General features: G+C 40.1%; 1 protein-coding gene across 1 annotated transcript in view; it reads right to left on the bottom strand.

Moving 5' to 3' along the window:
• The window catches only part of LOC149869243 (lipoxygenase homology domain-containing protein 1-like), a 270,001-nt gene that overhangs the window by 183,558 nt on the left and 74,370 nt on the right, over nucleotides 1–12,073 (bottom strand). The window contains exons 17-19 of the mRNA XM_090037326.1: nucleotides 4,036–4,238; nucleotides 3,127–3,213; nucleotides 9–141 (exon numbers count right to left, since the gene is read on the bottom strand). Coding sequence (XP_089893452.1) covers nucleotides 9–141; nucleotides 3,127–3,213; nucleotides 4,036–4,238 — 423 coding nt within the window. The remainder of the gene's footprint in view (nucleotides 1–8; nucleotides 142–3,126; nucleotides 3,214–4,035; nucleotides 4,239–12,073) is intronic.

The raw sequence follows: 12,073 nt of genomic DNA, 5'->3' as shown, positions 1-12,073 counted from the left end.
GTACATACCTGGATAAATGGATTTTCCACCTTCTACTAGTGGGAGCTCACATATAATATCTCCATCTCCACGGCTTCTTGACAACCACTTGTTTGCTGGAAAATTTAACAGCCTCCTACTCTTTATGTGTTGCAGTGTCACCTAGGGAAAAAGCAGAAGTAATAACCATAACAAAATATATTTTCTGTACTGCTGTGCTGAAAGAAGAAACCCTATATTTTCCTTTGCATATTCTCCTTCGTGTATCCTTTTCTTACTTCAGGAAAATAGTACAGGTAAAGTGTACACAGTATCAGTATTTACAGTTCAAGACTGTTTCTATTTTTGTTTCCACTTTTGCAAAGCACCTTAGCCTGGATTCAGAAAGACCATCTATAGAAAGAATCTTTATGCCCATTTGGTCCCTGATATTTCTGCTGAAACTACCAATATTTATTTATTATCTTTTAAGAGTTCTCAAAACATGTCTTAGTTTTGGAGCAAACTTGCTCATGAATTAACTTTGCCTCCTTACTTTACTAAATATGACTGGTTCAGATTTTTTTGTCCATGGATCACCTCCATAGTCTTTTGTGCTGTATTTTGGCAAGTGGTCTAGGGCAGGGGTGCTCAATCCCCAGCCAGATCTGGAACATAGAGCCATGTGATCCAGCCTGCAGGGCTCCCCAGAAACCTGGAAATTTGGTAAGGAGGAATGATAGCAATGAAGGCTGCTACCACTCCTCCATCACTAGTTTTCTAAGCCCCATGGACCAGATGACATGGCCTTGCATGTGGGATCCTGCCTGTGCATGGGGAGTGAGGCTGGACCCAACCTGGTGCCATATGGGGCCATGGCCCAATCCAATAGGTACAGGGTTGGGGTACAACAGGCACACCCTACCATCATGTCCAATGCTGGGGCTGTGGTTGTGGGGCTACCTGCAGTAGGAGCCAGTGCCTTGGCTTTTACCAGAAGGTGGGCAATTCCAGCAGCACCATGGTTAGAAGCTTTACCACCAAGGCCATAGCCTACTGTGATAAGTCTTTTGCTCCAGCTCCAGACATGGGGGCAGGGCTTCTGGTGGAGATGCTGCTCTACTGCTCTAGCAGGGGTGCTGACTGGGGCAAAAGTTCAAGGGCCAGATGACACAGGTCTGTTGGCTGCATCCAGCTTATGGGCGATATACTTGACACCCGTGCTCGGAAGGAACAAACTAAAACCCTGGATTCAGAAGACTCTTATGCTCTGCCACAATTTAATATGGTTTGGAATTCAAATGTTGACATTTATTTGCCATTGAATTGTATAGTAACAGCTGTCTCATGTGTTGCTTCCTGTTATTCGAAGAGCAGTTTTATTTCCTTTTTGAGGAGCGGTTATTATAGCAGCATTTCTTTCAGTTTTTTCCTTCCATAAACCTTCATTAGGGAAAGCGATCAGTGCCAGAACTATTCTGTCTTTGTTTCTGATGCTTTTTTGAAAGACTATGCTGTGAAAAAGTTTTATAACCTAAATTATGAAAACAGATCCTTGCACTCAACTTCAAAGAACACATTCTGGGGACAGAATAACTACTTTAAATTGGTCATCCATCAGAATGTTAATTTATTTTATTTAAATAATATTTATTTAAAATTAAAAAAAATTGTTCCAACATGAAATACTCTTACAACAGCCATTTTAATCTCTAATTGAATGTATAGACAACTTCAAAGGTGGATTGAGATAGCTCCCCCTGCTGATTCACAATAAAAGCAAAAATTAGGTACATTGCCATGAAACACAGCATTCAAGCTATTTTTTTCTGGCATGAAAGAAATGGTTGGAGGACTGGGAAACATGACTTAAGAGGATAGGCTAAGGAAACTGGACTTAATCAGTCTGAACAAACCAGAGAAGACTGAGCAGGTGTTAATAACAGTCTTCAACTACCTCGGTGGCAGATAACAGAACAAGGAGCAATGATCTCAAGTTGCAGCAAGGAAAGTATAGGTTAGATATTAGGAAAAACTTTCTGATGAGAAGGGTAAAAAAGCACCAGAACAGGCTATCCTGAGAGGTTGTGAAATCTGCATCCTTGGAGGTTTTTAAGAGCTGGGTAGATAAAGCCTTGGTTGGGAGGATATATGTAGGGATGGTCCTGCTTTGAGCAGAGTGTTGGACTTGGTGACCTCCTGAAGTGTCTTCCAACCCTACATTTCTATGATACTGTGAAATTCTTCAAATCCCAGGGACACTTGGACTAAGACATTTTAGAAATATTCTGTAACTAACAGGATGGAAAACGGGATTCTTGAAATCATTTGAGCATAAATGAAATGTTTAAACCTCTGCTCAGGTTTTATATTGCAAATGTTAAGACCTTTGAGCTAATGTCAAAATCTGTCATCATTGTTTGATTCAGGTTGCAAGATTCAGATTTGGCAAGAAGAAATAATAGAGCAAAAATGATGTGCGCGTGTTCCACAGGTACAAATTTCTTATATAGAATTTTGAAAGAAATACCACATGATGGACCTGTACTGATGTGAATTTATTCTGCCTAATCTGTCCCAACATCAATCAGCAAAATAGCACAGAATTATATAATTTAGTAGCTTTGCAACATCTTTTTTTCTAAGAATGGCATTTTTGTGAGCAAAGATGTGCCCAGTCTACCCCAGCTTATTCATAACCAACTCCCATCTGTTCAATGCTTCTGGCCCCATAAATACCATGGCCTTCTACAACCAGTTTCTAGAGTTAGGCTCAGAGCATTTGATAAAACAGACTGAACAAATTAAGTTAAAATTTAAGTTGTTAGAAAACAAAATTTGGTAGTAGGTAACAGTGCTGTGAAATTGGAATAAAGGAACCATAAGGTTTAAAAATGAAAAAAATATTTAAATTGCTAAATTTAGGAGACTTTAAACCACTGTTTTTCTCAATTCTCTCATTGTAAAATGGGGGTGAGGAAAACATTTATTCCTGCTTTTAAACAGTGTTAAGAAAAATTGCTAGTATGTATAATCAAACATGTTATTCATTATGTAACAGAGCACACAGTATTTATAGGACTTCTAAGGAAATATAAAGATAGTGCTTTAATTCAAAGAACTGATTAAGCTGAGGACCAAACATAACATTAGCAAAAAAATTCTTACCTTTTGCAACTTCCATTCTGGTTGTTCACTTGTTCCATCATGTCCTATCCTTATCTTGTAGATATTCCCAATATTTTTTATTTCAACCTGATTTTAAAAAAGAGTACAACCTCATATAACTAAGAATGAAGCATAAAGCTCTATAAGTAAGATTTCTCTAGGCTGAAGATGGTTTCAGCAATGCCATATCTTGAGTACTGTAGCCAATTCATGACTAAAAATAGTCTTACAAACTCACTTACTTTGGATGAGAAGCTTCTTGGTGGTAACAGTAGGATTCCATATACAAAAGTGACAGGCAAAGGTACATGCCTATCTGTGTGTATGCAATGCTAATTATTTCCTAACTTCCTTGAAAACCGGTAGTAATTGCATGTACACGGACAGGCATGGCACTGAGCGTGTATTTTTGCAGGCAGACCCTTTTAAACTGCATCTTTTCAAAAGATGGCCATCAAATTACCAGTACATTGTGCATTAGTGTACATTATTTGGGAAGTGTCTAGATTGTTGCCTTAGTAGTGGCAACCAAACAGTATATTTATAAAAGTACAAGCAAGAATAACATCATTGCTAAATATCCTGTAGATGATCTACAACTTTGATTAGGTAAGATCTGTGCAGAGGTCAATGGTTTCTAAAGCTAATTTCAAACCAACTGTGTAAAACTAATTAGTTTAAGAATGCAGTTTACTCCTCTAGTTGCCCCTACTTGTCTAAGATATAAAAGAAACCGGTATTTCCTCTGCTGCTTACTAAATACATTTAGCTTATTTAATGCAGACTTCATGGACATTAGATACAGATTTATTTTATGCAGTAAATATAAGGGGAAAATGTTTTTCACATGACAGGATTATTTCTCCAGAGGTATACAGTAAAATAATGTTCTTCACTTTTATTATCTACCTGAAATTCATCCTCCTGCCTGGGAAGAAACAGCTGCTCTCTATTCTGCTTGCCAAGAGTTATTGGTCCAACTATGCCTTTGTCTCCATATATCCACAAAGTGAGGTTTGCTTGAGTTCCTACATTTCCTGTCAACACTGACACTTTCCATTCATTGTCTGAAGGAAGGGGACACTTGCTACCTTGGGTATTTCTCTTTTCCTCTGTGAAATACAGAACATCAGTGTGAGGTCAAAATCCACAAGAAACTGACAGTCTGTTATAACATCAACACATGAGGATAATGTAACAAAAAGACACCTGAATTTTTCTTCCTACTAAGTGAGGAAGCCTAAAAAGAGTGATGTTTGTTTCATGTTACACCATATTTACTTGAATATAAATAAGATCAGGGAGGGGGTTCCCCCTCAATAAGCATGGAGAAAAAAGCCCCTCTTCTTATATTCACATAGGGAGTGAAGTGAGAAGCATGCAGCTGCTGCAGCGGTAAGTTTGGTCCTGAGCCCAGGTGGATGCCAGAATCAGACCCACAAGAGCCTCCTGCCCCACCTCTCCACTTCCCCTCTACAACTTCTGTGCCCCTCACTCCCTTGCCTCCCCCTTACTGTCAGTGCAGCTCAGCTCTGGCTCGGGCTGGGGTTTCCCCAGACATGGAGCAAGTGAAAACTTCTTCCCCTGCCCAGCTAAACAGCAATGCAGACACTGCTGCACTACCTGCCAAGCCAGTCAGCAACACCAACATGGCTGCATGGCCAAGCAAGGAATGAGCTTCCACATACTATACCCTGGGATGGAGAAGCCTAAGTTGGGGGTGGGGGGAAGCAGAAACTAGAGGAATGGGGGGAGAGGCAGAGGCTGTAGGAAGCTGGAGATGTGGGGTGCAGGTGGCAACAAGGCGGCAGGGGGAAGAAGTAGGTGGGAGAGAGGACAAGGGGACCACTTGACCCCCACCACTGCTTCCCTGCTGTAGCAGTGGGGTTGGGGGGGGTGAAGTGGAAGGGGAGGGGGGATTTAAGACAGCCCTCCAATCCTTAGATTCTATACCTGGAAAATTATAACATGTAAAAATTTTCCACACATAGAAACTAATTATGGGGGGTGGGTCTTATATCCAGGGTCATCCTATGTTTGAGTAAATATGGTAGTTAACCTAAGTAGTTTAGCTTCAGCTAAGTGGAAAAGGATGTGTACCTCTAAAGTGTGCCAGCCTTCCTATCCTTACTCACAGATAATTGAAATATCATATTTAGAAGCCACCAGCTTCTAAAACCTTTAAAATACCTACAGGGTAGTAAGGGATTGGAAAATAAAACCATGGAGAGCTGAGAGAGATGGTATAATTGAAAGCACTTTTCGTTCCATTAAAATATGTGCTTTCTTGGATGAGGGTCATACCTTGATAGAATCACCAATGCCTGAAAACAGAAACCAATTAAAGGCCAAAACAAAAAATGACTGTGGATTTTAAGGGGCAGGATGGCTTTATACCTCTTAAAATGAGCCCAAGCACCCATTTGCTTTTTTACCTTGCAAACAAAATAAAACAGTAAAAAGTGTAAAGACTGTATTGTAGCAAGTTACAACAAACACAATTCACCACAGGCCACTGGCAAGGTTAAACTTATGACCATCAGCACCAAAGTACAGCTAGCTGGGCTAATGGGACTAATCATTAGCTTTTGGGAACAGTAAATTGTTAAACTCTGGGCCAGATCTTATTCCACTACTTAGACACCTCCGTGCCTACAGGTGATCCTATTCTGCCCTACTCAAGTCCCTGAAAAACAATACAAAAAGTGAATTAATGCTTCTTCAGGAGTTTGAGCAAGGTAGAACAGGATAGCACCCAGAAACTTAGGGTGCAGGCAGAAGTGTAGCTCCCAGCTGTAACTCAGAATGATTTCTGCAAAGCACTCTGAGTTATAACACTACCCCAGACCAAACAGAAGTTCACTGTTAGTTCCAAGGGGGCGTGGGGAAGGAGAATCTAGTTGCTGATTGCAGCCAGGTCTCCACACCAACAGCCTGGGCTCTCTGTCAATGCTCAGAGTTTCCAGAATGGGATGGGGGGAAAAGCAGTAGAGGGAGCTCATCCTTGGGGCTCTTCAGATGCTGCTGAAGGGTGGGGTGGGTGAATTGGAGCCCCCCCCCACCTCAGGGGGGGCTGAAAAACCCCAGACTGAATTCCCTGCATTCCCTTTCCCTCGTCCCATTCTGAAAACAGCAACAGGCTGGGAGCTCTACAGACACAAGTTACAAAAGATGCTACATTTTGAAATAGTCTTCATCTGATACCTCATGCAATGAGGGGTCAGATTTTTACCCAATTGGCCATTTTTGAAGCTGTCTGCAGCTTCGCACTTGTATTTGGTCACAGCTATAAACAGTTTTCTGTGGTCAGACTGGGTGAAAATTGTCACTTCTATCTGGACCCTTAGATGCCTAATATGGCCAGATTCTGTTCCACCTATTTGTATTAGCCTCCCACAAGGAACACAGCACAGAAAATTTCACAAGCTTATAATGTAACCACATATCATTTCAGAGAAGATATAATTCACTGAAACAAATGCTACTATTAATTTTCCACCAATCTGAAGAGATAAAGAAAGATGTGAGGATCTTAGGTGAAAAACCTGGAGGTAAAGCATGAATAAATGGACTCTTTGTGCTTTGTTACGTTACATTTAACAGTTGCTATAGTTAGATCATAGTAAGCTTTAGGATGACATGGAACATTTTCTGAACAGTTGTATGTTGATGCTTACTACTATCTAAATATAGATCATAGTACCTCACTGGAGCCTTTTGTTTTTGACATTAAGTCCACTTCCTTTTTTTCTGGTAAGCAGATTAAAAGAGAACAAAAATTGAGCAACGTGCATGAAAGAAATCTGCAAAATCTCTGGAATTCAAAGTAAATTCATCTCCTTGTAAATTTTTGTTAGTGTCATTATGAAAGTCTGAAGACTTAGTGATATACAAGACTTTGAATCCTCTGGATTTGCTTCTTATGAAACTTTCATGAGCAATAAATTCCATATTACATTGAAATGTCTGTGAAATAAAGTGAATAATTGAAAAGATTGCTCAGTTCAACATTCTGAAACAGTGTCTTGATTTTCTCTTGTAATTTCAGCAAATATTACTTTTACATTATTGGTAGCTACTTTTATAAAAAGAAAAGGTGATCAAAGAAAGTTATATAGCCAGTTGTATTAACTGAAGGATTTACTAATATCCAAAAATATCTGAGAACTAAATTCAATATGCTCGGTTGGAGAATGCTTACAACAGGATCCAAATGCACTAAAGTTCACTTAGGTATCCAAGTATTTTTTTTTATATCAAGTTCACTTCCTTTGGTTTGTTAAACATAAGATTAAAAGAAAACAAAAATCAAGTGGTGTGTGTGAGAAAAATCCACAAAGAGTCTCTCTTAAAAGATTAAATCACACAAGTAAGCCAGCTGATTCAGACAACTAAAACACTCAATCTGCACTGGCAGCCACTAACAGAGATTTCTGCACAATTGCAGACCCCCAGTGAAGCCTAAAGGAATCTCCTACAAAATTTGAGGACCAGTTCCAGGATCTTTATATGGACAAAATTTCAACTGAAATCAATGGGAATTTTGCCTTAGTAATGACTCTAAAATGTGGTCCATACATTGTCATATTTCAGCAATGTTTGGCTAATTACACAATCTACTTATTAACTAAAATATATTTTTCTGTAAGATGTCACTATAGAAAGAGTCAATGTCAAAAGGAATATTATTTTTACAGTATTTTCAGCTAAGATCAGAAGCAAGATATTCAAAATTATATACCAACACAACATCTTCGGCTGCATAGACATATTCAAATAATCTGGGAGAATTCTTCCGTGAGTTCTTCTGATAGAGAACTTGACATAGAGACAAATGTACATTCAAATGATGAGGCCCTGAAGAGTGGAGGGCTTACAGTGCTGACACTGCAGCCAACCAGGGGAGTTGTGTAGACAACTCAGCATGCTCTGCAGGCTCCTTTAGGCTGCCTGGTGACAAATGGCAACAATGTGTAGAGAAGCCCTGATTTGCTGAGGCAGAGTGCCCAGGGTCAGCCTGTGTTTCCCTGTAACATGATGTGGGGCTTATGAAGGGGGTGTGTTTTGCTTCTTGATGGAACAGCAGAGTCCAGCATGTGACACATTGTCTCACTGAGGCAGGAGATACTGGAGGGCTATGTTCTTTTCTGACAGCAGCCACTGTATGTATAGACATTCACTCTCCTAGAAGAAACTCTGCTGGGAGTGATTTAACCCTGGTTCTCCCAGGTTATTTTTCCCCTGGAGTGGCCATTTTTACCCCAAGAGAAAAAGCCTGAACATCTGTAAAGTTGCGGTTTCTTCTGGGAAATCTGTGACTCTTCCAAGAGAAACTGTATACATCTGTACAAGGCCTATATTTCACACCAAAAGATTCACTTTGAACAAGCTAAATTTTGGGTATTTATCTCAATCAAAACTTCATAATATATTCTTGATTATGATTATGAAACTAATAAAATATTTGTTTTGGTACGATGTGGACTGTTGATGAAAGTGAACATTTATAGACAAGCTCTTATAGATAGCAGAGAAAAGATGGACTTTCCATTGCACCTATTGGGCGCATCCAGATGAGCACAGACATTTGGTTCCCTGGGAACAAGTAGCAGTGGAGCACCTTGCAGCGCAGCTACTGGTCCCTAGGGAATGCCTCTCCCACACATGCTTTGGCACACAGCAAGTTACCCTAGGAGCAATATGGGAGGCTGGGGCTAGGACTGGACTGGCCCCAGCAGCCTTACCTGGGGTCCTGGAGGCCTTCTGGTGTTGCAGCCATGGCAATCCTGCTGGTCAGATCCTGGCAGGCAGCCGCAGCACAGCTCCAGGAGGCCCAGCTGTGCTTTTCAGCAGTGTGTGCTGCCTGAGCATGCGCTGCTCCATTTTTTTTTCTGCAGGTTTTTTTGACTCCTGGATATCCAGGTGTCAAATGGAGCAGTGCACCTGCAAGCAGCACACCCTTACAGTGGAAAACACCAGACTGTACAGTACGTGGTACTCCAAACATGTTTGCAGTGCCACATACTACATGGCTGGGCTCATCTGGACATGTCCACAAAGACTACCAAACTATGGGTGTTGCCAGGACAAATGTAAGATTTTGAAAAGTAGGGTGCAGATCTGTGGTGCATCACATATAACACAGCATACATTTTTCTTCAGACAGAAAGAAACTAGAAGCTTTAGGGATGGAGAAACAAATATAAGTTATTAAAATATGCATTAATTTGCTATATTATATATAAAAGACAACAAACTAGGCAAAATAAAACATGTTGAGTCTTTATTTCTGTTGTCATTATAATAAAATATTTCAGATTCATAAAATAATCCTGACAGCATCCAGTGCTTCACTGAAAGTTATTTCCACACTGGAGTTGATATTCACCTGAGTTAATGTTTTTAGCTAGAGTTAATTACCGTCTCCAGAGCTGTGAAATAGGAGATACATTGCCAGGCACATGTAATAGACATCAGAATTGTAGAAAAAAGGCTGGCTTGATTAGTGAAACATCAAAACCATTAAAGGAGAGAGGCTCATTAACACCTATGGAATCGAGAATTTATTGGAATCAGGTAGATTATAATGAGCCGTGGCATGAAGTCACGGTAACTCCTTCACTACTATGTGAATAGAAATGCTGGTGCTGCTGCCAGGCAGTTGTTTCTAAATTTCAGGTGGACCAGGAATCAAAGCAGGGGGGAACAGGAGAGGAAGGGGAGGACTGGGACCAATTGCACCATTGTACCCCCCTTGGGTGTTGATGCTAAGAAACTGTTTCCCAAGCACAGGAAAAGACATTGCCCCTGCCCTTAAAATAATGACTGCCATGTTCTAATATGCAGACTGGAGAGTTGCTCATCTCACATTATAAGTGGTTCTTTTGGAGGAATGTAAATCAGTGGCATTGGTTTGTTACAAGCTAAAAATATTCCGGCCTGAAAAGAGGATTTGATGGTTACCCTGGATTAGTCATGATCCTTTTTACACTTCAGGATACTGTGATGTAAAACCATTGTGACAGAAATTCATTCTTATGGCTAGAACAGGGACTTTTGCATGACTGGAAGAGAAAAAAAAAATTATTCAGACCTTTTCATAAAATCTTTCCACCTGTGCTTTCACTTATGGTAAATCTAGAACAAAAATGAGTGCAATCCAAATGATGCTATGTTGGGTCATGTCAAAGTTGAAGTTAACTAAATGGAAAACACTCTCTAATGAGAAGCCTATTCAAAAAACAGAATAATGTTCTCTCTCATTATTTCCAAATAAAATTAAATAGAAGTCAGATGTTTATCTCCAAAGTAAAACAAAAATTCGTGCCTCTCTTTAAAAAAATTACTGCAGGTGATGTCTTTTATTGAACCAACTACATGGCTGGGATGCACATAGACAAGTTTCAGGTATCACAGTACCCTCCCTTGGGCCTCTGGGAGAGAATTTCTGAATGATGAATCCATTCTCATGCTCTTCTTTCAAAAGATAAATTTCCTTTCATCATGAGAACTGTGAGGTCAGGCAGGGAGTGATTTTTCGATGAAAAATATTCTTCTACCAGTGTTCGAGTGCCTTTGTCCTTTGTCTTTTTTTGGTGATCAATCATTACAGTGAATCGTTTTTGTTTCATTTCTCCCTAATAGTTGCCATGAGGGCATTTGGTGCACTGGATGAGGTATGCCACGTTCTCAAATAGAGATATGTGCATGATCCATGAATTTTGATCATTCTGATAGTTTTGTTGTGGGGAGTGTTCATTGCTGTGGCAACAGAGGTGGGTTAACAGGTTATGTATTTATCATTAAGATGGGGCTTAAAGAAACTCATTAGCCTATTGAACCCTAGGGGCATCTAAATATGTGACAGACCTCTGTTCCTATGTGTACTAATTAGCATGTGTCACAGCAAACTTGATCAATCATGTCTGCCGCGAGTCTAATAATTAGCATGCTCCAGCAACCTCTGTGTCACATGTATTAACTTTCCTGGAGTTTCAAAATGGCAGTGGGAGTGCTTTAACTAAAGGTCACCAAACAAGCTTTAGTTAAAGCACCCTCACCATCATTTTGAAGCACAGAACGAGAAATACACGTGACACTGTGGGCACTTTAATTAGAGTGGCTCAAGCCACTCTAATTAAAGTGCCCTCCCCCCAACCCAGAGCATGTATATAGCACGTGTATAGACACTCTAAATTCCAGTGACTTAACAGAGACAATGAGTTAATGGTCCATGAAGTGACTTCAGGATTGATAATCTTTGCACTTCACAGATGATAATGATCCTCCAATATCAGGTTTTTAATGCATTTCTCCTGTCTGTTGGCTACCTGATAACTGCTCTTATATTCTGTTTTTATTTATGTGGGATTTTACACACTTTTGTGTGTACATCTACTACTTAGCTCAGCTGTGTCTACTTTTTCCCCAAAGTCCTGAGGAAGGTGTTTTGTGATATCCAAAAGCTTGCCTATGTCTATCCCAGCCATGCAGTTGGTCCAATAAAAGATAATCACCCACAAGAATTCTTGCATAATTCCTGGACCATCACAGCAATACCATCACTTTAACACCATTAAAAAAGAATGATTAAGGAGGATAAGGTGTGTGGAACAGACTGAAGGATAGAATAAGCCTCTAAGGCAATGACTCAACTTTTTCACCTCAAGGCACCTCTCATTATACTCAAGGTACCCATCAGAAAATGCCAGTTCTTAGCTTTCATTCATATTTTGACTATGAAAAAATAATAGAGCAATTCTTCTGTTGCAAAGAACTCAGAAAGACTGCAACAAGTCAGAATGTTTTGACTTTGATCCTTTCAGTCAAGAGAAAGGGCCTAGGCAGGAGCAAGTGCATCCTACAGATCAACTCCTGGCTGTGCAGGTGTTGTTGCTGGCAGGGCTTTGGCTTCTTGTTCCATGAGATGTTCTTCTGAGAAGTAGGA

The sequence above is a fragment of the Crocodylus siamensis genome, chromosome 3 (genome assembly GCF_052110815.1).
Source record: "Crocodylus siamensis isolate JL-2025a chromosome 3, ASM5211081v1, whole genome shotgun sequence".
NCBI classification, from domain to species: Eukaryota; Metazoa; Chordata; order Crocodylia; family Crocodylidae; genus Crocodylus; species Crocodylus siamensis.
The sequence above is the reverse complement of the archived record's forward strand: the minus strand, read 5'-3'. Positions and strand labels throughout refer to the sequence as shown.